The sequence below is a fragment of the Toxotes jaculatrix genome, chromosome 15, assembly GCF_017976425.1.
Source record: "Toxotes jaculatrix isolate fToxJac2 chromosome 15, fToxJac2.pri, whole genome shotgun sequence".
Classification (NCBI taxonomy): domain Eukaryota; kingdom Metazoa; phylum Chordata; class Actinopteri; family Toxotidae; genus Toxotes; species Toxotes jaculatrix.
Window position 1 is genome coordinate 7,293,233 of NC_054408.1, and position 27,469 is coordinate 7,320,701.

A 27,469-nucleotide genomic window follows, 5' to 3' on the forward strand; every position below is an offset into this window, starting at 1 on the left:
AACAAGGCAAAGTGAGGTTTATTGAAGAATTCATGACAGTTCCTTTGTGTAGCCCTCATATTGACAGTCTTTTTAAAAAACACAGTGATATGAGCACTATTTAGTAGTCAGGACTCAGAGCACCTGATGTAAAAGAAAGACCCTTCACTGACTACAATGAAGTGCTTTACATTAGATATCGACAAAACGGTCTCATATCTCCAACTAATGGAGAATAAAGGCCATTAACTTTTGGCACTGTTTAATAAGCTGAGAAGAAATAAACATTGTGTAATGATGAGTAAACAAGTCTTTTTTTTTCTCTCTTTTTTTTTTTTTTTTTTTGTGTCCAGTCAAGTTTTTTAACCGCCAATATTTGGTATCTTTTCAAGCTTTTATCTTAGTACAAACCTTAAGAATGCTGAACAGGTGTAGTTAAACAAATATTATCCCATTTAACGCACAATACATCACAGAATTTTGGGTGTATTCGTTCATTTTTCATTCATTCATTATTGAAAAAGCAACCACATCTTTGGTTCAGTGATCAATTTCAATGATGCACAAATACTCTAAACAAGCAAACTACAGGCAAAAAGAGGCAGGAAAGCCGTCAGCAGGACTGTATTCTACATATCCTTCAACAGATTTCAAGATGAATCGTTTGATATGTTGCACTTGCTGAACTGTTGAGAGAATCCCTGCTGTTCAGAGGCGACCATTTCTCTATTATTTATGAGAAGTTTGGTGCAAACGTTTACAATGTCTCCTCAATTACCACAAGAACATTTCACCGTGACAGTGGATGTCAGGCCCGATTTATCAAACTATCAAACTTTGTGTGAATTAGCTCCTGTAACTTTGCAAAAGTAAGAAAGTACACTGGGTATATGCAAATACGCGAGGCTCTTAAACATAAGCATACTGTATTGCATTGCATGCCAAAGGGCTTAAGTTTGAGAATAGAAGCTTTACAGTGAAACAGACATGAACATGTCACCACAACGTGTCACCAAGGACAGGAAGACTGACAGACGCTGTTAGTGATTTTTGTCTTGACAGACATCACCTTGGTTTTAATGTTCAGGTGTTTTATGAAAGCTCAGGCCTGGTTTGCTTTCAATCAGAACTGGCAATGGTGAGTCAGACACGGAGGTGGGATAAAACAAAACTGAGGAGAGAGCCAGGGACACTCTTTGAATTCATTTGAACTGTCTGCCCATACACTAAGCCAGTTCACTGCACAGCTTGTGTGTATGTGTGTGTACATATACTGTGTACTGTACATTTCCTCAAAAGGAAACTGAAATGTCTTTACAGTGTTATTTCCTTTGAGGGCTCTCTACTGACCTAAACCCTCGAGCTTCACTGCAAACTTTGTACAGGAGTGTACATGTGACCAACAACAATGCAGCTGCTGCTATGTGTAGTCTTAAAATCTTGAGCCATGCAGCACCAGCTGCTTGTAGTCCACATTCAGATACTACAGTAGATGTTCCTAGATCTGTCAGACCTTGGGCTGACAAAAACAAGAAGCCATACAGACTTTCAGAACACAAGCATGTGATGTACATTCCAATCGCTCCTCCATCTCTGTCTGTTTTTCAGTGCCTCCTGGGGAGTGTGAACTGTGCCTCAGTGTCTGAACATGGTGCTAAAACGAGGCGACACCGCGGTCAATCACACAGGAAACTGAGAAGGCAGACGACCTCACATCCTGCCTGAGCTTTGGAAGAAACACTTCCTCCTTAAAAGCAGCAAGTGCGCGTACTAAAGATCTCTCATGTGAAGGCAGTAGTGTGGTGCTGAGAGATGAGCAACAATATAGTATACAGCTGCTGAAACTTAAAGCCTAATATGGCAGACATGCACCCTGATGCCTATGTGGTGACAAAAAAAACAGATTATTATAACAATGATCTTTGGATGGAAATTACATTCACAATCATTTTAAGTGAATAAAAGGAAATAACACAGCAATGTGATTAGCCTGAGGCAGAGTTTCCATCACAGACACAAGTTCAAAAATAACAATAATAATGGGGTCTCAACTCCAGGATTATGCACACTGGTAATGGCTATATGTTGAACCTGAGGTCCAAAGGATTGTTTGCCAACAGGCACCTTCTGTTCACTGCTTTTGTGGTGCTACTGAGACTGGTAGTAAATACATCAAGGCAGTGCTCGAAAAGATTTGCAGAGGCAGACACATTTCTCACTTGTGTCAATCTAGAAAATATCCCTGTGATTACCAAGAGATCTGAATAAGGAACAACGTTGTGCATTTTGATCTCACCTTCAAACTGGCAGTGAAACAGATGAGACAGAACAGCAGCTCTGATCGACTGACGGAACAGTCTGTTTGCTAATATAACTGAAACCATCCTCCCACCACTCTATTATCTGCTGACAAATATCACGTAGATATTTCCCATATAGTCTGCACATCTCAAGTCCAGACATCACACATTTACAAAGCGCTGCCACTCTTGTGCAGCAGTACAACAATAGCTGTTGAGCTGAACAGCCTTCCACTAAAGCAGTCTCCATTTGTTCACTTCAGTCTCTTTCTGAGCGTCTGCCCAGAGCAGCCAGCGCCCCTGGTTGCCATCAGGGCTTCTTGGCTGCAGTTTTGGCTTTCCCATTAGGTCCTGTTTTGATCTGGGTCATCTCCACATCTGTCAGGGTGTCAGGGGGAAGGCACGAGCGCATGCGTTCAATGGTCTTCTGGTAAGCTGCCCTCTCCTGCTCAAGAGAGCGAATCATGTGCTTCATTTTGCTCTCTCGAGAAAGGAAGTTCTCCACGCTCGTCTCCAGCGACTGAATCTTCTGCCGTGCAGCCTGGAGGACAGCAGGCGTTGTACCTCAGTAAATACAGGGTATCGTACAAAGATAGAAATTTGGACAGAGGATAGATAAAAAGCCCCAGAGCTACAAATATTAAGAAGTCAACTAGAAGTCAACATAAGTGTGACTTTTTTCGAGTATCCTATTTCAAAATCTGAAAAATTAAATGCAATAAAGCATGACTGTAGTTAATACAGAGCCGGTGATTTGTGTAAATCACTTGTTAAATGTTGTAGCAACAGTTATCCAACATCATAACTCCAAGAGTCCACTAAATTATCTTTGTCACATCAGAGATCATAGGAGCTCAATACCTCTTTGACCTTCAGTAATATGAAGACCATGAGGTGTGACTATACCTGTCCTGTGGCACAAATTCACAAACTACTGATCAAAATTACATAGAAGTATCTGAACACATACAGAGTTCAGTTCCTTTGTCTATCATTTCCACAGTGTTTTTTAACTTATGTTTCAGCGCCATCTATGGGTAGTCTGAGACACTTCCAGTGACAACTGCTGCGGATATGTAAACATTAAAGGGGCCGTCACCAGTCCAGCAAAAGAGGGAATTATAAACTGACTGATAACTAAAAAACTTTCCACATGTACGCATAAGCTCTCTCAAGCTTTAAAATAATGAATACCATTACAAATTATATACCGAGCAATTGGTGTTGTTTCCTGAAATAATTTATATTAATGTGAATGAAAGCTAATGCATAAGCAGGGTGATCTGGTTGCAGATCAGAAAGTAAGTCTGATCCTTCTCTTCCTTACCTGAAGTTTTTCCAGCAGGTCCATGTTCTGTTTCTTCAACTGCACATTTGTCTTTTCTAGTTTGTCGAGCCGGTCCGAGTCATCAGGCAACGGTCCGGCATCTAACATCTCATCCTGTAGGACGTGGTATTCCACTTCGTACGCATGCAGCTGCTTGGAGATGTCCATCTCCATTACCTGGCAAGCAAAAGGTCACACAGCGAGACAGTGAGACAGATTGATGATAGTCTATTGATGCTGTAAGTAAGATCCAGCAAAATTAGACTGTATAGAGAGTTCATGTTAATTCTGGTGATATTCAGCATTTTCTTAATGTTAGCAAATCCCTAGAAAATACAAAAATCTATTAAAGACACACTGACGCACTGGATGACATGTTCCTTCATGATTATGAACACACACACACACAGTAGTTTATTTTAAGTCGGTCACACATACACTGCCCTGCTGTTGTAAATACTCACCAACTGTCCCCAACAAACTCACTATTTACTCCTGTTTGAGTAACATTTGATCAAAACTGCAGTGTCCAGCTCTAGGTAATTATTTAGCCTTTCTTTCATTTTAAGAATATATCTGAAACCAATTTTTTTAACATTTACATCTTCACAAGAAACAAATGGGCTTGGGGAAGAACCCACTATCATAAGTAATGAGAAGCTTTTAACCAGTGTCCAATCAAACAATATGTTTTATGTTTACATGGCTCACTTCGCTCTTTGTACCTTTGCAATGGTTTGCTCCATCTGTGTCTGAGTGAGGGTGGGAAGTGTAGTTTTCAGATAGTCCACAATGCTCTCAAAGCTGTCACACTCCACTATCTCCCCCTCATGGCTGCTCAGGAGACAGAGGGCCACTTTAAAGATCACCTCGGTCCCCTGGACAAATACAAAATCTGGGAAAAAAAAAAAAAGCACACATACTCAGGCATAAAACACACAAATGCTTTACACACTTTACCTTAAAGATTTAATTGTTATGAGGCTATTTAAATGTCATCCTCTTTTGAAAATAGCACTGTTGCTGATAAGCATTTGTGTGTGAGCAAACACAGGGGCCATTATTCTAAAAATATACCAAAGATGCGGGACACAAAGCCGAGAGGGAACTGTGAGGCGAACAGAGTGAGGAACCACGGCGCTGCGTAGAGGCTCGGGCAGATCTCGTGCTCTTCGAAGTGATTGTACAACTCACGGTGGTAGTCGTGTAACAGTCTGGAGAGCTGGTACATCTGAACCTGTGATAACACAGACAGCGTGCACAGGCATAAACACTCACACACAAACAGATAATACCCATCCAGAACAAAACATGCTGTGCTGGAACAAACTGGTATATCTGGATCTGCAGGGGAAAGAGTATCACAGGACAATCTAAGAATTAATAGCTGTCAAACGAAACTTTACCCAAGCTGGGAGCTCCTTTAGCATTACCAGAGTTGTTTTAGAGACTTGCTCAGACATGCATCAAGGCCAAGAATTTGATGAGCTGTACAAACGCTCTGACAATTTGTTAAGAGCTGCAGTGAAAGGCACAGCAGACAGAAAAGAGAAGCAGAAGTTAGGTCAAGCCAAAATTAGACTGTTATCAGTCTTACAATTTCCTGACAGTTACAGAGAATGCAAGTAATACCTTTAAGTCCTCGTACTCAACCTCTGCACAAAGAAAACAGCACAAATTCCTCTCGTCTTTTCAAACTTTGGACTGCTCTTAATAGAACACAGCTGCAATGCAAAGAGAATCAAAAGGCCGCTGCTCAGCTAAATGGTTACCTGATGTAGATTAAACATTACCACACCTGCTGATGCTTTCACCAAGGTGAAGTCAGCTGATGTTTAACTGAAGCTAACACAGCAGTCATGCAGGTGTGGTTTGAATAGGAGGTGGAGACACTTAACTTCTGTTTGCTGTTGCTAACTAATAACCCACACTGGTGAGAGGTGTGCTGGGCTTCCTACAGCAGGCAGATGATAGCTAAAAACTGCATGTAAGTAAGAGTCCTGTGTAAACAATAACTTAAATTTAAAACTACTATGTGAGTCTTTTTGTGATTATAGCTATTCTATGATTGACTGAAGCCAAATGCTGAAATTACTGTAAGCAAATGAGAAAAATCTTGGTGAAAACTGGTACTGTTTAATCTCTTGTGCCCTTTGGTCATATATATGCACTGCTGTCTATCACAGTGTCTTTTTTGATACCAGCAGTGGGGGGTGCCAAAGTTGAAAATTTTCAGCTTCTGTTCCTAGCGGCTTCAATGTTCAGAGGATTTTTTTTTAATCCTGCAGAATCACATGTACAAGAGCAGCAGCAGTAATATAGTAATAATAAAAGAAGAAAAGGAAGTAATCATGTCTGTTGTTGAACCCTACATTTTCTTACAAGCGTCAAATGCTTGTAAGAAAACGGGTTCTGTTGTCAAAATCTTACCACACAGTAATGAGATCCATCATATTACAATAACACGCCAAAGTGGTCCACCCACCCATTCGTTTACTGACCTGCAAAGAGACCATGTCAGGTCTGTACTGCCGCCTGATGCCGAGGTCATACATCAGGAACTTTAACATGTCAAAGGCCTGTTCTTCCCTCATGTGCAGCAGCAGCACTCCAGCCACAAAGCTGATACCTTGGCAGTAGCCAACCTGTGTGGCACAAAAAAATAAAACAGAAAGAGAACACACTATGTACTACCATTCACCACACCTACAGTGGCCTTACACTGATTTACAGCAGGAAAAGGAAACAGGGTTACAGTACATACCTCTGTATCCAGCAGAGAGTAGGCTTTGAGGAGGTTGTAAAGGGAAAGCTGCCCTGCGCCAAGCTGGGCTGAGAAGTACTGATGGGTGGGGAAGGTCCGGCCTGAGGAGGGAGACAGATGATATGTAGGAAATGTTCACATTTCAGTAGCTGAAGCTGAATTTCTTCCTCGATCATCATCCTGAATGACTTTCCCATCCCAAAAATATTATATAGTCATACTCCATGACTGTTGGGACTCCTATTTTAAAAAATTGTGTGCACACCTAGATCCACCAGAATAGCATGCTGCTGTGCAGTGAGCTGCTTCAGCAGGTCATGGTATTGGGTGTCTGGGGCATGCTGTCGCTGTGGCAGTCTGTGACGCAGCCGGTGCTGATGGGAAAGGAGCAGCCAGACCTCCCCACGCCTGCTCTTGGGAACACCTGCACACAGAGATGAAGATTATATATGCTCCTTCAAAACACCATATGTGTACTGGTATATGAGGAATTACAGATACACACATCACCAAGCACGTCTTCACAACCCATTTCTCCCACTTTTTTGTACACAAAACACACACACACACACAGATCTTTGACCTTGGCAGAGTGCACGATACATCTCCTCCTTGTCTTGTGGGACTGTCGTTCTGCCTGGGGCTGTCAGTTTTCTCTCCCACAATGCCTGTGCATCTTTGGAGCACTGGCCCACTTCCTGGTAGTTCAGCTTCATCTTGCGGATGTGCAGCTCATCTCTGCTCGCTGCAACACAGTCACCAGAATAAAAAAAAGAAACAGAAAAACAAACAGAAACACACAACATAATTTTGTCAATTAAAATTCTCTTGTTGTGCCAGAAAATCACAACCAAAGACCAACAAAGGAGCTTGTACCAGAAAGTGCAAAGTACCCTTCTGTTTTTGCTTTTGTAAACAAACAAAAAAAAAGAGTACAGCTGATTGAAAGACGTAAAATTTGAGAGCAACACCTTTTGTTACCAGTCACCATAGAAAACTTACCACATAAACACAAGCCACAATACCCAAAATCAATCTTTATTATGCTGAAGTCATGAAGAAGGCACATCAGGATAGTGGGGAGAGGTACAAAGGACAAAAGAAACAAAAACACCATAATGTATGAACGTCCCTGAACATGCAAACAAAATATGCTGAATTGAATAAATATAATAACCAACACCCAAAATCATGCAAACTATCAGCCTTGACACCAAGGGCTCCTTTTATATTGCTTACCTTCTATTGAAAATGGTTATTCACAGTTAGGTCCTCAGACCAGCATTGGTGTCATAGCAACATACAAAGGGAAAGAAATGTGTTGGTATAGTAAATCATAAAGACAACACGTAATAGGTGAATCCCAAGGCTAAAAAAAAAAAAAAAAAAAAAAATTATATATTATTTTACTCTAGCTTGCCCTTTCTGTGAGAGCAAAACATTGTTACGTCTAATTTTTTGTTAATGGTTTGAATAAGACATGCAAAAAACTGACAGACACTATGGTCTTAGACTTTTATCATTTACAAGGTGGAGTTTATTTAATTCCACTTCATTCTAAAGACCCATTTCTTATAATAAAGGAGCTAATTAACTGTCCCAAGTGGCTTCTGTGGAAAGTGGAAAAAAAGTGGAGTGCTAAAAAGGCTTTGAAATGCACCCTAAATAACCTAACCTGGGCCATTAGAGGGGTTTGAGGTATGATTTGCAAAAGCTACTGTATATTCTCTTATTTTACTGAACTCTGAACTAATGCTCTTCCATGCACTTTAACCTACTAAGTCTATGTGTGTTTGGTATCTGCATGTGTTCAAATGTATGTCAGTATGCAACACAACAACATTTTGCTCTAAATATATCTGTGCTCCAGAATCCCAAATCAACATGGTAACGTTTGACTTCTCAAAATAAACAGAAATGAAAGCTTAAAGAGCCGCTAACTCTGAGCCCTCGACCCCCATCCAAGCTCATAAAGCCTCAGTTAGGGAAATCTTAACAATAAAACCCAGTGTGAGAAGATGTCATCAAGTACAGCCTCATAACAATTTTATAAATACCACCAGTGTCTGCAGAGAAACAAATGTACTAAACATCAGAGACTCATCAACATCTGAATGATCCAGTCCAAACAAAACTGCAGTTTTCTTCATATTTGTCATTCATGTGACCAAAGGAAGGATTCACTCTAGTGTATTTATTTCCTTTATTATATATGTGCAGTAGTGACTAATACTTACCCTCCAGTCTCTGGTTCTCCTTCTCCATTCGCAGCAGTAGGATCTGCTGGTGGATGGCAGTCTTCCACAGGGCCCTGTAGTCAGCCCCCGTCTTCTTAGGCCTCTCCCCGCACAGGGAGTCACTCGTTGACAACAGAAGATGGCCCAAAGGGTCCAGACTTGAATCCAAGGTGCGAGGAGAGAGAGGCAACAGCTCTCTTGTATCAGACTGGTCTAAAACACAACATCCACTAATATTAATGGAAAGTAGAAAATATATTTTTTCATTTTTTTTTTTTATGAAAAAATTAATCTGATAACTGCGTAATATGAAAGGTCTTGTCTGCAATAGTGAGCCCAAAGAGAATTTTGCAGCACTACAGAGTGTTTTAGCCTCTTCTAACTTATTATTTTGGTTTTACGGCATATTTTTTGTATGGTTTAATCTGTAATTAGGTCTATTCTAGTAAGAAAGCTGGCCATGGGTAGGAGGATTATTTTCACAGGCTCCTTTATTGGTGTGTATCTGACAAGGATGAAGTGCGAAAATATTTCTTTCCTTTCAACATTTACTGCTTTCACTACATATATGCAAGTCAGAAGTTTCAGAAAAGTAATCTTTTTTCCACAAGAATCAAATGTTCCTCCTGCCTTCTACTTATTCTCTATGCACTTGTGGATTATTCAGACCTCATTCATTGTGCATCATGCTTTGCCTTGCCTGAACTGCTAGAGGAATTGTGTTACCAGACCTGGGTGCTGCATGGATGCAGGCGGCTTGTTCATAGGCGAAGCAACCCTCAAGAAGATCTTCTGTCGCCAGGAGACCCTGCGTGGGGTTGGAGGGAGACCTCCACTCACTGAGTCAGTGCTGCAGCCTGACAGGGTCCTCTTCCTGCCTTCCCCATTACTACCAGAAAAGATAGCAGCGTCAAAGACACCTGATAAATCAGCCGGGTGTCATCTTACACCAACACTCTTTCAGCACTCTTTTGCAAATGCAAGCACACACACACACGCACACATCCCTCAGTGAACGAGCACACACACATCTAATCTCTGATACAAGAAACCTTATACAAGCTTCTCATCTCAGCTTCTCCAAGCTGCTGAGAAACAGTCAAATTGAACCTTAAACATACTGATGAAAAACATGTGCAAGGCATTGACTGATTCCATTATCCATGTTAATAAAGCAGCAGTTCCAAATTAGTATGTAAAACGACAACAAACATCAGCCACACAAACAGCCACAGTTGAGGCACATGCATGTTTTTCCATTTTCTGTTGATAGTGGAGAAAACTTTGTTAAAGAGCTGCTAGTAGTACTATTGCTAGTATCACTTTTGTTTCACATTCATTGAGTCATAATATACAGAGCTTGAAATTCACACCTACCAACTCACTATATGTGGGCAGAAACTAATAAGTCAGTATTAAAAAAAAAGCTTTGTCAGTGCCTGTGCTCAGCTAAATCTTAAAAGGCCAGTTTTGATGGTGCAACCACAACAGCTACAGTCAAGTGCTTGGTAATACGTGCAACGACACTGGTAAATTTATGTTGCCATGCTACAAATGTGGTTTATGCAAAAGAGTTAGCATATTTTAGATTTTATGGTGTATTAAAGGTCAAATACCATTTTCTGCACCATACAACCCGACAAACCCGACCCGAAAAAAAAAGACAGCAGAGAAAAAAGGTTAACATTCTTTTCAGCAAGATTTGCTTACTTACACTGTACATGCGGCACTTTTTATCATTATGAATTTGTCTGAAATATTACAGTAGATGAACTACGTCATGATTTGTGTTGGTCAGTTCCTCTCTCACTTTTTACTTTCCGTAGGTATATTTAATGTCAGTGCCTTTTGCATTGTAGCTCATGAACAGGAGTGAAATGAAATGTTTTGTATTATGTATTTGTGCATATAAATATGTTGAAACTGGTTTATTTAAACAACCTCTTCAGAAAAGTACAACCTTTCCGGCTCGTCAGTTCAATTCAGAGTGGTAAATTTTCATTTCAAACCCTGCATACAAACATAAAAAAACAAACCTTTTACATGTTAAAATAAAATCTTAAGTACCGGAGAGATTTCATGAATACTTCATACTTCAGATTATGTTCTTCTTCCATTAAAGAAACAAGACTTTTTTTGTCACTCACTGAGGATCATTCAATAGTTACAGTAGATAATAAGCTTGGTCAGCATACAAGTGCCTGTCTGATCATGTGGGCAATGAAAAACAGGAAGTGACCTCGACTTGAACAAATGTCACTGAGACAACAATTTTGCTCTTACAGCTGCTCTACACATTTAACATCGCCTCTTTAACAGATTAAAATTCCTCACTTGACATATTACCTCTTATTATGAAAGTCACAGAAAAGTCACTGAAGTAAACTTATCTCACAGTGCGAGAGAAAGAAAACCTGCCAGTGAATATGTCACCAACACGATGACATATTCTGATCTCAATACCCAGTAGGTCCAGGCTTTTCAACAAGTGGTCTTTTTAAACTGCTCTTATTCATCATCACAGCCAACGTGGACTGTAAAAGCATTTCTTACTCCTTTTGCTGCATCATAAATGACACTGCTCAGGAGACTGGACGACTGCCGGGGAGAAAAAGATCCTGTACAGGTGACATTTTACAATGATCGGCTCCACTGAATCTCATTCATAATGGAAATGTTGACCTTTAGTTTCTGCCATCCAGACACCTACATCCTGCCACGGCACCGCGAGTAGAGACGATCCTGAACTCTGACACACTATGGCATGTAGTGTTTTCTTGAACATACTATATTGGTTGATTAATTAGTGCAGCAACCTTTAAAAATTTATACATCAATGAAGTGAATCAGCATGATGCTTGGAGTAGCAATCCTAAGGCAACTGTAAATACCACTGGTCAGGAAAGGCAATGGCACAAGTGTGAAATGCAGTTAGTAAAGGCTATAAATTCAGCTTAAATAGTTTTGCTGTGCAAAAAAAAGCTTCAAATTTGCATGCAAATGCAAGAAGAGAGGGATGTATCAGCATCCCCTTCTGCTTTAGAGTGAAACAGGAGGAGTGTGGGTCCAGCTGCAGAGATAATGGGGCAGGGGGGGTAGCTAGAAAGTATTTTTACTAATAAAAAGTTGCTGGGGATAGACAAGAAAAGAGTACAAAGATACAGGGACAAAAAAAGCCGGGTGTTAAGAAGTTTGACAGCCAACATGTATGAGGCTACTGCCATCCCAACAAAGAGCAGTTTGTCCCTCCCACCCATCTCAACCCCTTTTGTCAAGTCCCTGGTTGGTGAGTTTGGGTCTAAGCAAGGGGGTTCATCTGAGCACCCCCTCTCACCTCTTGTAGCTCCCACTGTCTGCCAGGGAGCTCAGGGAGCCCAGTGAGCCCTGGTAAAAGCTTTTCAGGAAAGTGGGAGCGGAGAAGGAGGAGGGGAGGCTGAAGGAGGACTCGCTCTCCGAAACGCTGCGCGTTCTCGAGACAGCCACGGGACTGGGCGAGCCAAACATGAAATGCCCACAAATGAAAAACAAACATTACACAAAAGAAAGGGCCTTCTGGTCGGAGCAGAGAAAAACAAGGAGGAACTCATGAGGGATCAAAACAGTGACAGGAAACTTGATGCTATTGTTCGAGGATAGTGGAGCAGGAGGTAGAGAGATTTAGGACTGATCAAAGTGCTGCAAATAGATTACATTGTATGTGTGCACATCAAAGGTCAACTAAATATTTAGTTAGTGTGAAACTGATTAAAATAAAAGCAAGAGGTTCTGATTTTTTTTTAGCAAAGCTAGCATTAGCCATATCTTCAAACTAAACACAAAAGCTCACCCTTGTGGACAAATCTTAGTACAATTATTAATTTAATTTTATTTAATTTAATTTTATTCTATTCTATGTTGTATATATTTACACATGCTTGCACTGAAGAAGGAGTTGCTTTTCATCTCATTGTACATGTAAAAAAGATGTGTAATGACAATAAAAGGCATTCTATTCTATTCTACAATTTACTAAGGAAAACATCAACTCCTGCAACTTTACTAAGGAGATGCATATTCTGCATTCTCCCAAAAGGTTAAAACTAGCAATGCAGTGGCCTGTAGGTGAAGTGTGAGTTACCTGCTCTGCAGCAGTTCTGGGTTAACAGACTGTTGCCTGCGCAGCGGAGTCTGTCTGCTCTGGTTGGCCGGTTGTCCCTCAAAGGAGATGCGTTTCTTCACAGGTGGATGGCTGAAGGTGTGGGCACGCCGACGGAACTGCAGGCCGGCTTCCGGGTCGTCGTCAGGGAAAGCAGGAGGGGAACCCGGAGGGGAGTGACCAGGAGATTCCTCATCCTGCTGAGAAGGAAGAAATGCGAAGGGGATAAAGATGTCAGTGTGTAAGTAAAACCCTGTACTTTTTTTTTGTATGGCTGGATTTTTTGATGTATCTGACATTACAGCTGAGTGACAGGATGAAACAATGACATAGATTAATGACAAGCTACTAGCAACTCATAACCTAATTCCAAATTCTACTAAAATATTCTGTATAGCTGTGCAGGTGAATAACCTGGGAGTAAGCAAAATTCAAAGGATTCAGATTCAGAATCACTCTAAATGTCTTTGGAAGTCAAACCACACACAGCTATTGATTCTATTTCAGCCTGAAGCCAAACAAAACACTCAGTGGCTCAAGTTACAGGTCTGCACTCACCAATGAAGCCCCACAGCAAGACTCATTCCAGGTTCAACTTTCCACTCAAGACTCACTGTAGCCTCATGCCTAGCAGTACAACTCCCACATCCATTGTATTCTAATGGACAATGTCCTGTGACTCACAGCATCACACACTATTGGTGGTGAGGATCTTGGCGAATCAGCTTCACATTGAAAACCTTCCAATCTCCTCCCATCATGCTTTTAGAGACCTCCCCCTCCAGGACAACAACATTCAGCAATATTTGAGCTGTTTCTTTCATTGTGCATAGAAAAATTGTATAAATAAATAAATAAATAAATCACACTGGACATTGCAAAAGGTCTGATCATCTGTTTACACATGTAAATCACACTACATATCAGTGAATGACTTAATTGTCATTTGTATATTCGGACTCGGACACTTGATCAGACACTCGTGCATCGTGCTTTGTCCTATGACAGGGCTAAGAGGAGGAAACCAGGATAGGCATAGCTCAGCAGACGCAAAACTGGACATCCTGACTTGGGTTTCCTGCCTGGCAGATCATCGGCATCCTGACACAATCCCCAGATGATGACTTACTCACTTAATTACAAGGCAACATTCTTCTGATTGTCTAAAATATAACAAAGCAGGACAGTAGGTGAGCCACGAAAATGAACACACATGATTCTCCTTATAAACAGTTACAAATACAGCGTGTCACAATTGTTAATTCTGCAAAAAAAACAGCAAAAAGGATGACATCTTCAAGACACACTAGGTTCTTATGAAATCAACAACATTATTCGCTACCCATAAGTAAGACTGTGTGCCACTGTGACTATGACTGATGGATTTGATATTTCGTAAATCTGCGACAGCCAATATTGGTGGATTTGGTGAAAGTAAGACATATAGCAACTTAATAAAATCCCCCATCACTTGGAGCTGCCACGTGAAGGCTGATGTGAATTATTTCTCTCTCTTGGTATCATAAGGTGACTGAAGGGACAGAGGGTCTATTCTATGTCTCTGTGTGTTGAACAACATGAGCAACACATCCTTAAAGGCGAACTCCTCCAACTTTACACATCAGAGTCTATCTACAGTTCTTGGGGAGGACCTTATATGAGGAAGTTATATAAAGTTATATATAATTCTTGTAGTATCAGAGGGAGCTGTGTGAAATGTGATCAGTAGTATTTTTGGGTCTGAAAATGAAAAATCTGGGGATTGTGGAGTTTACCAGACCTCTTTAGCCTGCTTCTCACTTTGGCCTAGGGATAGCGGCTCAAGGCTACATTAGCTGCTATTGGCCTAACAATACACCCAAATTACTGACAGGACTGAAAGAGACAGAGTTGCATTGTGGATAATCCAGGCACCCAGTTTTGACCAGAAAGAAAAAAAGACAACAGATCTGGTTCTGTTTCATCTATCATTTTTCTTTAAAACCCTGAATATTGATTCTGATAATGTTACAAGAGTGCAATGCTAAACCAGTGGAGTACTCCATCATGACTGATGGGGAGTCCGAGGGACTACATCACACCCTAACTCCACATTCTGCGCAGCAGTGATAAAGAGTGGAGGCAACAATCCCAAATGGTTCATGGACAGTTGTGTAAACACACTCCCTGCTGCACGATTCTGTCTTTTGGCCAAGCTTCATCATGAAACTTTATGGGAATAAGGCAGAGCAGAATAATGTATCAATGTGAGAAGGACACTGTTCTTCAACTGCCTTCAACTGCTGACTGATGAAAGTGAAAGCATGCTTATCTTCCTTTCCTGAGGAGAGAGTTGGAATATAACATGCTTTTAAAAGCCACGGTGTAAAAAAGGGAGAATTCCCAGAGTCCCCTGAGCAAAGCCCTGGAAATTCTCTGGTTCCACCTCAAGGAAACTTACTCTTTCAAAACTGCCGATGCTTCCCATGCTTCCCAAGCGGCCCCGCATTCGGCTGGCACCCTGGTGAGAGACACAAGATGAAGCAAGTTCTGGAAATACAAACGTGTAAATAAAAACATACAACAATTTTACACAAATGTTTTTTTTTATCTAGGCAAAAAGGAATTCTTGGTATTGTTGAGGCAATAGTAAGAGACTGACAAGCGATAAAATGAGAAAACCTTAAATGGCAAGAAATAAAAAGTACACATATTTCCTGACTTGATAACATTAACAGTGTAAGTGCTCTGCTAAGTCTCTTGGACGATAACAGATGGCGGTAGAGGTCTCAGATTGCCTGGATCCTTCTACTAAGGAATTATTCTGCTGTCTCACTGGCAGATATGGGTCAATCCAAATCCCCTGGATGACAATGACACAGAAACAGCAACTGATACAAAGACTAAGCAGGAAGACACATGAAGGTGCACGGCACTGTGACTATATTCTGTCTAGGGTGAAGAAATATGAGACAGGGATATAGATGGTGAAGATAAAATAAGAGCAGGAAATTAAATAAAGACAAAATGTGGGGGCAGAAAAGGAAATGGGAAAAAAAGAAAACCCCACTCTGCTCAGACCCACCCTTGCAAAGATGTTCTCTAGAGAGCTGGTGAGGGAGGTGCGTTTATTCTTGAAAATATCAAGTTTGAAGCGACTGCTGGTGGCTGTGCTGTCGCCTGCTGCTGAACTGTTTGCTGCATTCTGTCAGACGGCAACAGAGGACAGAAGAAAAATCATCACAGAAAGAATTAATAAAAGGTGACTGCAATGACTAGTAAGTATACAAACTCAATGTACCCATACAGCTGCAGACACATGGTTAAGGCTGCAAGGAAAAGAGCCTACGGCTGCTGGTTGATTCAGTAATAGTGGAACTGTTGTTGTTGGAGTTGTGCTATTTGAGTGATAATATTTAACATACAACCCCTCAGGCTAGACCAAGCTAAAGCAACAATCCCTCATGCTTTCATACTTTTAAATGTCATGTTTTTCCCTTCACCAACGTATGACATGTAACAGTGATTCAATTGATAACCAGCTTGGGTCTTCTCCAGGAACATTATGCATTCAGTTGGGTAGTGTTTAACTTACTTACTTACTTTTAAGGCAGCAGTAACAGCTGAAAAAAAAACTGAGCAGACATGATAATAAAATATGAAAAGTCCTTCTAGGAAGAGAGATATAGAAGGCTAGGACACATTCATAAATTATTTGCTATTCTGCATAAATCCATTCCTTTTCAGAAGCTTTTAATGCCTGAAATGACTTTGTCAAATGTCAAGGATGCTAAATGCCCTTAAAAACTCTTTATGCACTTTTGAGGATATTTCAGTGAAAAGTTCAATCTACAACTGAGGATCTGTCTGAGGTTCACCGCTGCAGTAAATTTTGTTTTGTTTTTATTATCTACATTAAAGGCGTTTACCTGAGGGGCTTCTCCGATGTGGAGGTGGGACTTTTGTTTGGTTTCACAAAGATGTCTCAGATGGAGAATCACCAGCTCATTCTCTTCTTGGTCTGACCCGGGCTTCAATCTCTGCAGACATGAACACACGTACACTCAAAACCCAGGATAGGAAACTACACTGCTTTGAAGCAGATGCAACATCTGTAAAATTAAACTGCTTCTAGCAATCAATCACCAAAAAACAGTTAATATGTCACTACGTTTTCAGGCAAAAAAAAGTGTGCTTTCTCTAAGCAGAGCTGAACCTTACCTGAACTCGCTCAAAAATCTCAGCCTGCTCATTGTCAGTCAGCTGGGAGAGATATTTTTGGATGGCTAGCTTTGCTCTGGGTGGGTACAGACCTAGAATCAGAAGAGGAAATAAGAATACTCTTTTATCTAGCTATAACTCTGAGAAACAGACCATGCATCCATATATTTATGAGTTAAGGCAGAGAGAAGAGCAGGATGTGTGACTGAGTTTACAAGGCTTACCTTCAATCCGCTCGCAGAGCTTGTGCAGGTCATGCATGGGGCAGGCTTCACATAGCTGGATCTGGGTTTTGTTGCTTTGTAAGGCTGCTGCTGTAGTGAAGGCCTGCTTCAGGGTCAGCATCACCTCATCTACCTGATACAGTCAAACATGAGGACAAAGACAAGCACACACACACACACACAGAAAGACAACACAGAGATTTTAGCAGAGAATAAAATAAAAAATATTGGGTTAAGAGAAAAAACTGAGGCCATTTTCATTAACATCTTTAGTGTGACTCACCAGGGACTCACTGGCACACTGGAAAACATAGCAAACATACTGACTGGGACCAGACTGTGATTGGTCCCGACAGATGAATCCAAAATGGTCGGTCTGCTTGATACCCTGTTTCAGAATCAAGACAAACAGGAATGCATAAATGATAAAACTGCAACTAAGAACAGCACACGTCACTGAGACCATAATGGCTCTTAACATTCTCCATTTCCATTTTCCATTCAATTAGTAAAATGACCATTTTACTCATACTAGACACTGCATTATGATTATACAGGATGTCCATTTAAAGAAATGCGATTTCATTGGGCAGTAAAAAAGGAACATATTTCGATATCACTGATAAAGGTGTCATTTGCCATCAAATTAAGTGCTGAACATAAAAAGCCTGCTGTGCTGTAAAGACAGGCACTAATGCATTAGATGTTTAGAAACACATGCATAAAATTAGTCTGAGTTCATCCTCTGTCAGGGACCGCAGCAGAGACACAAGAGAGAGGCTTTTAGTGTAAATACAGAGAGTAAAAATAAACCAACCTGACAGCAGGATGAGATATCTTTGAAGTTCTTCTCCAGCACCACCGTTTTACTGTCTGGACTTATGAGGTTTACCTCAAAACGCCCCACCTGTGAAACATAAAAGTATATTTTGATCAGACGGATTCATGCAAGAACACAAACAAACACATAGAAAAAAGTACTCACACAAAGCAATAGCATCGTCATACTGTTTGTAGATCATGGATATAACTTAGAGGCAAAGAGGATATCAGTGTCAAGTATCTCATGACAAGGACTATGACTATTCCGAGACCTGTTCAATGACAGACATAAACACACTCACACACACTCAAAATCAAGGTCAACAAGTCTGCACCAACGATTTTTCCCATAATTGACTGATATGTAGAGTATCATATTGAGCGTTGTGCTCTAGTTTTTAAAATTAGCCTCATGAGGAAAGGAGCTTGGTGTGTGAGGAATGGCAGCTGGCTCACTCGGCAGCCTGCGTGCTTTTCATAAAGCAGCGGCCTTATGTTTTCACAGGAGGAGCACTGCAGTCGCAAATTCTACTCAAGAATTACTGCCTCTTTAAATGAAGCAGTAACACAGGGCCGAGCTACTCTGTACATTATAACTGCCAGCCACGCGCACATAAAAATGATTTGCAGTAACAAGAAGCTCGGAGGTTGAACCAAATGCAGGGCGGGTTTCTGCGACAAACAGCGCTGAGGCAAGCAAGCATTTGGTTTTCTGGTGTGACAGATAGGATCAAGTTCTTCATAACAAATTACAGCTTGGCAGGAGTGGAAAAAAAACATCCATCTCAATGACAAAGGACTATATTTAGAGTTCCCTCTATAAGCCTTACTTACACTACAATTTTGGAGTCAATCCAAAGAGAATAAAACATTTGTATGACTCAATTCAACTATAAATTGTATGTTGTCCATCTGTACCACAATCAAACACCGTACTCATTCCTTTTAGTTCACTGCAAAAGACTGTAATTCAAATATAATAGATCCCTTGGTCAAAGCCAGGCATTTGAGAGAATACTAAGCCACAAGTTTTAGTGAGAGAACCTTGCTGTGATGACAAATCTTCTCAGGGTCAACAGACTGAGAGTCTACAGTCACCTAGGCTCAGAGATAAGATACCTCTGAGCCGCCATGCACATTCGGAAAACAAGACATCAGCAAAAGTACACCTGTCTTTTTTTCCAAGTTTCCTGTACCTGGAAGAGCATGGTGCGGTTCTTGTCTGCATCAGACGGTTGAACGTGATTTGGTGCGCTCGCATGTCTGCGCCGTGTGGGACCCATGATGACACCTTCCCCTGGCTTCCTCTGCAGACTCCCCGCCAGGCTGCTGCAACGCGTACGAAACTCCTGAGGCTCCTCAAATCCAGAGTCCTCCAGGATGCACTCCGGGAACGCACCTCGCAGGCTGCTTTGACTGGTGCTACTGGAAAGGCCTTTAGAATAGTGAATCAGACACAGATACGCTTTAGTGTTTATTTAATGTTGCTGGCACACATTTATTTATTTATTTACAACTTGGGTTTTTGCTTTTAAACTTTGAGGCTTTATTCTTATTCACATACAGGGCCACCCTACTCCACTTTGACCATATTATCATATCAACACATGATTAGCCTTCTTTCATCCACCTGAAAGAACTTTGAGTGGTAAATCTGCTGCTGTAATAAAAGATGGAAAGCTTCCCAGGGGCAGCAACAGTAACTGAGGAGTGTGAAGCTTTAAGAGCGAGCAACTTTGTGTTGCAATAATCTGACTATGGCTACTTGCTGATTCAGCTTTGTTATTATGCTCATATGCATTATTTCAATAAAACAGCTTATCCTAATCGTCACTTTGCATAAGGCCTTTACCTCCAACTCCGGTCATGTCCTCCACTCCAAGAGCTTCGGTGTCTTCCATGCTCTCACTCAGAGCAGACGAGAGTGGGTCTCCTTCTCCCCCTATGAGGAACTCCACAGGGGTGCCCTCCGTCGAGCCTCGCTGGCCATTTAGCAGACGCAGGCGCTTGCGCTCGACCTCGTGCTGACGAAATTTATCAATGCAATCATCGATGAGGGTGGATGGAGCTTTCTTGTGCCCAACTGTCACCTGGAATTTTTTTTTTTTAATTCAACAGCATTAATTCAATTACCTTGTTAAATGGAAACACACCATATATTTGAGGCACGGGTGTAGATTTCTACCTTGCCACAGTAAAGCACTTCATACTTCTGGGAGTTGTAGAAGGCCTCATCAGCTTCTGGTTTGGGCTTGGCGTCTTCCTTTAGGGCTGATTTGGACACTTGGCGAATACTGCTGATCACCTCAGGGACCTGTAAGAAAGGAGAGAGGAACAAGGGGATATGATGAATGGGAAGACAATAACAAAGAAAAATCATAACAAAAGAGAAGGGGAGAGGAAGTGGGACAAAGTGCCAGGGGAGATTTTGTCTGCTGCTCATCCTGAACAACTGAACTGAACAACATCAGAATCGCATAACTCAGCACATCTGAGATAAACACATGAACATCAACAGCAATAACCTTATTACCTATAAAAGCTCAAGAAAAAAAAACAAATGAAATGACCTTTGCAGGCTACAGTGGATGATACTTCACATATAAAATAGTGCAATCATATGAGTACAAGTGTTTTGAACATAAATGTAGACTATATGCACAAACAGAAGTCAACACAGAACAAGAAAACTATGTTTATATGGAATTTCCAATGCACTCCAAAAAAATGACTTGATAAATAACTTACACAAACTGACCTCATGTTGCTACTTTAAGGCAAAAAAATTGAACTAGCACAAGCTAATCAACAACAGATAGACTAAACACTACAATGGATTTGTAGTGTTGTAGTAGGCAACCAACTAGGGAACACCCACACTCTGCAGGACAGAAGACAAAAGGAAGAAATCAGATACTTGAAGGTCACTAAGACTGTTTCTGCTCCACTGTGTTTGGCACTTGCACTTGCAAAGTAACTTGCATCCATGAAAAAAAAACAAATCAAGACAGAGTATATAAGTCTCTCCAAGCAAATTCTTAAGTAATACTTGAGCATGTGAATCCAGTGTATCCCTCAGTCATGAGATACTTTTACAATTGAGAGTGAGGGGAAAAGTTCTGAGAGAGTCTGAGAGAAAGACGCAAAAAGACTCTTTTTAGACAACTTTCTAAAAAGCGAGAGTACCTAGAACCAGGGCCACAGTTAAGGCCAGCAAAAATACTATGGTTAAGACAACAATGGGCACTTAAACAAACAGTGCACACATCTATCATATCCGATAAGAGCTGTATACTGACAGTTGAGCAAATATATTTATAATGTAGCCTAGGGAGGGAAGTTATGTAACAAAATACTTCAGAGGTGTGACCAAAGCAGCACTGAAGCAAGAGGGCAGACAAACAGGAAATGAAGGACTGTAGAAAAAAAAAACATCCTGACAAAGTCTGACCCCACTGTTCACAGTGAGATGAAGACAGAGATGAAGTACTTGTCTGCCATATTGCCGCTGTGGCTACATGAGCTATTTTAAAGTCCAATTTTCCAAGTCCCTGCCTTTTCAAGGGGTTGAGCCGTGCATGGCTGGTGACAGAGGACTGTATTGAGATGAGGAAGAGGGCAGGTGGTGGGGGTGGTGGGTAGTTGGTCATACATACTCAAGCCTCAAGGATTTTCTCTCTGTAGCTGGCTTATTTTTCAGGAATCTTTGAAAACTTTCAGTGAGTTTTTTTGAGATATGTAACACAAAAGGCACAAACATGACAAACTGAAACATGCCACCATAATTTACCAAGTGTGATAAACAGTACCTTAGTGGGGTAAAGGGCAATTCAAACTTGGCAAAAGTCACTGTTGACACCACAAGGTCAAGGTAATTCAGAGGCAGTGGAGGCTAAGAATCACAGCTGCACTGTGTAGTCTGTGACACAATTAGGCCTGAGTCCTGCACCACTTTATCGCAGAGGAAAAAATTACATAGCTGTCTTAACATTTAAAGGGACTGCTGGATTATACATGAGTAAGATGACGCCACAGCACCATCTGATCTAATTAATTATTTGTAGCCTGCCCAATACAGATACAGAGCCAGTAAAGGTGCTCATTCTTGGGTGGAGACAGGCACAGACAGGCAGAAAGCTGTTATGGAATAAAGGAAAGCCATGTGTTTTTTACTGGAAATCTATTCAAACATATCCTCCCACTCCAACGGTTCTTCATGCTGATTTTTTTGGTCTAATTTTCACCTATCAGTGCCTGGCTTCATAAAATAATATCAGTGACGCTGGTCATGATCCAAAGCTTGTCTACATAAACACTAGCAGCCAAGCACAGCTTTAGAGCTTAGGAGAAAACAAACATGAGGATTGTCCTCTCTGAGCTGGTATAGTCCCTGAGCACTCTCAGTGCATGGCTCTGTAATGTCTAACCTCCCTACAATAGGCCCTAGTACTATCTGATCAAACAGTAGCTGGTGGACAGTTTTGTTGCCCTTATCAGTACCAATAAGCTAAACCACGGGGAAACAGTGACGACCCAACACACTCGCCCACAGTATCTGCGATTAGACCCAATAAGACTTCTTTTCAGGACACAGGTTATCATTGTGTCAATACAAGATAAGGATAAAAACAGAGACAGAGGAATAGAAGACCAGAAGCAAATCAAGATTACACACTTTTTCAGTTAAAAGTATTCAATCTAAGTTCTTACAGAGCTACTCAAAATAAAGACAAAAAATTTTTAATTTAAAAAATTTTAATTAAATTCACTCATATGAACTTCAAATGTCAAATTACAAATACCCAATTCAACAAGCTAAAAAGAAAAAGAAAAAACAAAAACAATCAGAAAAATCTACTGAGAACAATTGAGTTGCTTATCATGAAAGGTGTAAACCTGGAGCTCTTTAGGGATTGATAGTTAAGGCACCTTACTGTTGTCACGTTTGTATCTGAACCCCTCTACAGCTGCTGTATGACGCCCTCCCAGTGTTTTTCCATGTGCTTGGGGGCAAACTGGGTGCCTCAGTTTAACAAAGTTTATGTCACAACTTAAAACAAAGCAAGCAGGACAAAGGCTCTTATGTCACCTTCACATGGGGCGGGAGCTGATATCATAACTGCAAATCACAATGTGCCACTGCAGCAGTGAAACAAAGTGACTTTTCCTTCCATACACATTTTTTAATCAAATAACGTGATTTTTGTCTTGGTGTGTGACGGTATTGTGCCATTGGTCAGAAGAAAACCATTAAATTTAAGCTATAAACTGACCAACCAGTCAGTTCCCTATTTAGTTTAAGTTTACGCTCACATTTTGTTTACAAACCAACAGGGACTAACTAATCCTGTGATTTGCACTGTCAAGCTAATGTACCGATAAATCTAAACACAAACTGCAAATGATGGAAACAGCTGAGCGTGACAGTGTTTTGTGATAAAATGGAAGTAAATGTGCACAGTAATTTCAAGCACAGTTATTGGATGTGGCATGGAACAATATTCTAATCACTGTTAAGAATCTATGGTCTTTTATGTCTTGTTTAGCAAGAAATGTGATCATGCTAACAGATAGTGACTAGGCCACATCACCTGCCCTGGCTAACAAATGGTAACAAACGTTAACATGGGTGTGACAAAGAACAAGCTTATCAACAACACACAATGGCAGAAAATGGAAAAAGTCATGTTTGTTTTTTGTCTCTTGTGACAATACAAATGGATGAAGAAAAAAAGATATCATGTTTTGTCATGAGACCTAGTGTAAAGCTGGTAAGTAGACAATAATAACTTTTCACTCCACATTGGCTTCATTGCACATACACGTTTCTGAAATTCTGATTTAGACAGTTAAGCACATCACTCTTGCCCTGACTTGGCTCATGAGCGTGTCCCACTGTCACTACATGTCACCCACTGAAGGATGAACAGCTCTCGCAAGTCAGCAGAGGGTCACCCAGCGAGAGATTCCACTGTGGCCCAGTTCCAAGTCAGAGCAGAGGTGGAAAACTCACAGGCGTGCGGTTTAAGATGTGCTGGACCAGACTGTGTATTACGTGCTTGATAATGGCACAAGGGAGTGGACTTGAGTCAGTGTTAAAATTTGTACCTGCTGCCGTCAGAGTCTCACTGAGCATGTAAATGAGTATCCTAGACTCTGAGCCACGTAACAAGGTTACAAATAAACTCTAAATGACCGTGTCTGTTAAACTCAGCGTTTGATATTATTCTGGCAAAAGTATTATGGTTGTCCTGTTGTAATGGATACACCAATCAAGCTTTATGATAAATACAGGGTCTGGAGTTGTATTTCAAGTTGAAGAAGTCAGACTTGATTTTTTGTGTCCAGCTTTTCAAACAAAAAAACACACACACACCCCATCTTTATGTATAGGCTTTGCTTTGTTTGTATTTCATCAAGTTAAAGTCCATTCATTTCCATGTATACAAAATCCAATAAACTGTACTTGAGCCAACTAAGCGTCTCTGCTCTTCGAGACATCACATGTGCCGTTTCATTTCAACCTTTCACATCATACTGATGCATGCCAGGCCTTCTGCGTTTGCACAATGTACCCCTGTCATGTCTACAGCTAAGAATAGATTTGAAAAAAACATGCCTGTCGCCTAAAAATATAACAATAGTTTATCATGTCTTGAAACTCAGTTGGGATGAATACAAAATCCGCAGTAGCACAGTTAGAATGCCTGTATTATAAACAGAAACTACCTGGCAAATAATCTTATCATTAACAATAACTGCAGCAGGGTGTTGTGTATAGCAGCAGTGTACTGCTAGAATAACCCATGCATTCCACATGGTCCACCTTGCTCATGTTCCTTACTTGCTGGCTGCCAAACCAGTTTTTGTTGCGTAATAATGCTGGATGAGGTATGTTCAAGATGCCTTTCTGACTGCTGCAAACGCTGGGATCCAAGGGGAGACGCCAGACACCTTGAAAGTCTGCCTTAAACTTGTTATCTGTTCTACTCTCAGTTTTGACTAGCAGACATACTGCCTGCTCAGGCCCTGCACATACCACAGGAAACGCGATACAACGCAGGCATATTTGAGATTGATGCAAAACGTGCACATAACACATGATATCTGTTTGGGAACATTATTTGTGAGGGGTTTCCTGGTTCATTGCAAAAACGAGAACAACATGAACAAGTGTAACACTTCAGCTTGTTTTACAGCAGGTTAAAGAGTCATGTTGGCACAACGCCAGATCACGTGGCTCATATATAAACACAGGAAAACATATAATGAACATTTGTTTTAGTTCATAACCACAAACTCTCACATGCAAGACCACACTCAGCCACACGCATCAATGCCACTGGGGTGAGCTCTTGAGCACTGTGTCTAACACATACAGTGTGACCTAAACTGCATCTCAGCAAAGGCCAAAAAGCATGACTGCACATTGATTTTCAAACACTGACTCGTACGTTCCTGATTTTTTTTGACTGTTTACCACATCTCAGTTTATTACTCAAGACTGGCATGCTGATCAGCATGTAAATGTGCTGACTCGATATTGTGCCTATTGAGTTATTGTTATCACACTAAAGGCACCAGAGAGATGTCTGATCCCCTGAAGAGGAAAGAACAAAGATGGATTAACTTTGCCAAAAATCCAGGGTGCTCGGTTTATCATCCTCACTGACCGGTGGCCTAAATACTTAATACCAAAGCAAACATGTTTGGACTATTGACTAATCTACTGTGTGTTTGAGATTAAAATGACATAGTTGTCACCTCAAGGAGATTTCAACTCTGGCTTTGCAGGACATTCCTTTGTTTTGTGTTTACACTTAAGGGCAAGATTCAGTTCATAAAATTTAAATGGGAGGGGCTCACCGTAAGTTTTGACATAATGTAGATTTATAAATTTTATTGACAAGTCTTACTTGAAAACCCCTGGGATTGTTATGAAAACATACACATTACAGAGAAGGATTGTTATCGTTCAAACTGAACATTTGACCAGTGTATGAAAGGTCATTATAACCTCACTTTGAGTTTATAATATTCCAGAAATATATTTTTTAGAATGGATTAATTACACTATTGATGCCCTTATTTTCTCAGTCTATAGTCCTTGGTGTGACAATAGTATGAGGTGTGCTCCCTAACTGCTGCTGGCACAAGTGTTGTTGCTGTCATGTTGAAAGGGTATTTTGGGGACCTTGAGCAGGCCTACCTGGTTGGGGTCGCAGGCCTTAAAGACGTGACAGGACATCTCGGACTCGGGGTTGTCAGGCTGGCCTCGCAGGAGATAGGCAAAATAGGTCAGGTCATTGCTGTTGTGAATGAAGCGAGAGATGAGCTGCGCTTTGTGCTCGAATATGAAAACTGAAGAGCTGTTGCTGCTGGAGGGGACGCATCGGACGAAGGGAGCGTTGAGGACCAGCTGAACTTGTCTCGGCTGCACCACGGGGCCGCAGTCGCCTTTCTCACTCCTCCTGCGGATCTCTGCCACCAGCCACGGCAGCATGGGCAGGGTGGTCCGCCTGTCCAGCGAGGACCAGCCGATGTAACTCAGGCAGAACCTCTTGTCTGACTTCGGGGGACTGTTCTCCTTTTCATCCTGACTCTCCATGTCGACCCAGCAGACTTTCGGCCGAGGCTCGTTGACAGCTTCGAGGGACTAAAGACTACTTTGAAGAATAATACCGACGTACCATTCCCTGCAACCAATGCCAGGCGTAGTTGTGGTTAGTTTGCAACAGTTTCCATGTCCACATCCACAGTGAAAGTTCAGACAACGAAGCAATTAGCTACATGCACAACATGTGCTCGCCCAGTCGATCAGCTGCAACACCCCATGTAATCTCTCAAAAGATTCTCTCCGACGGACAGTTTTCCTTCAAGGGTTTCAAGTAAATTTACTTATATGGTTTTGTAGTTGTAGTTTGCTTCCCTGCTCTGTTCCCCCACTGTTTGCATGGGCAGTGAGTCAAACGTTAAACAGCCCTGTACTGTACTGTCCCAGCCAAGCTTGCTTGCTTGCTAAAACGTGGCTCTGGATGGCTCCTGTGTAAACACAAGTCGCCCAGAGAAATCTGATTTCTTTTGGCGTTGCTCCTGAGCGCACAGCGGGGCGACGCATGTACACAGTCCCAGTCTCAAAATCCTGTCTCACATAAACTCCGCTGGCACAGTCGCATTTTTCTTTGTCAGCGGTCAATAAAATACATACATTGATGCTTGTTTATCGCCGTTTAGTGCAGCCTCCCGAGTGTGATCCTTTCTTCCACAACGCCTTGGAGGCGGAGCGGCTGTGCGCGCTGACGACCCGCCCAACCTTCCCATGTGCTGGACAAGTGGGCAGGGCAGAGCCGCTCTGCGAAACGTGACAAGACAAGTCTCCGCCTCTCTCCACAGAGAATAATAACTGGAAATCCTCTTCCATGGTAGTGTAGAAAGTGTTTTCGCTCCTCATGGCACTACTCCCCCGGTTCCACACTTTTGT

General features: G+C 41.4%; 1 protein-coding gene across 8 annotated transcripts; it reads right to left on the bottom strand.

Moving 5' to 3' along the window:
- tbc1d4 (TBC1 domain family, member 4) lies at positions 1–27,257 on the bottom strand. Of its 8 annotated transcripts, none has more exons than XM_041056596.1 (24): positions 26,198–27,257; positions 20,174–20,302; positions 19,841–20,078; positions 19,185–19,423; positions 17,984–18,073; positions 17,450–17,554; positions 17,167–17,299; positions 16,943–17,034; positions 16,651–16,761; positions 15,807–15,926; positions 15,183–15,242; positions 12,725–12,939; positions 11,942–12,094; positions 9,339–9,496; positions 8,608–8,820; positions 7,610–7,612; positions 6,954–7,115; positions 6,636–6,794; positions 6,371–6,471; positions 6,108–6,251; positions 4,684–4,843; positions 4,332–4,501; positions 3,607–3,783; positions 1–2,820 (listed from the first exon to the last, which is right to left on the bottom strand). In XM_041056596.1, the coding sequence occupies exons 1-24, from the start codon at positions 26,594–26,596 to the stop codon at positions 2,590–2,592; spliced, it is 3,762 nt and encodes a 1,253-aa protein (XP_040912530.1). In that variant the 5' UTR covers positions 26,597–27,257; the 3' UTR covers positions 1–2,589. The 8 variants fall into 8 exon arrangements, with proteins under 8 accessions (XP_040912530.1, XP_040912529.1, XP_040912532.1 ...); XM_041056595.1 differs by having other exon boundaries at positions 12,725–12,942; XM_041056598.1 differs by lacking the exon at positions 7,610–7,612.
- Between the last annotated feature and the right edge of the window lie 212 nt (positions 27,258–27,469).

Coding starts and splice junctions, on each gene's coding strand:
- tbc1d4 (XM_041056595.1), bottom strand. CDS start 26,596: ATGGAGAGTCAGGATGAAAAGGAGAACAGTCCCCCGAAGTCAGACAAG. Junction 20,079..20,173: donor AAGTGCTTTACTGTGGCAAG/GTAGAAATCTAC, acceptor AAAAAATTCCAG/GTGACAGTTGGGCACAAGAA. Junction 19,424..19,840: donor GGACATGACCGGAGTTGGAG/GTAAAGGCCTTA, acceptor ACTATTCTAAAG/GCCTTTCCAGTAGCACCAGT.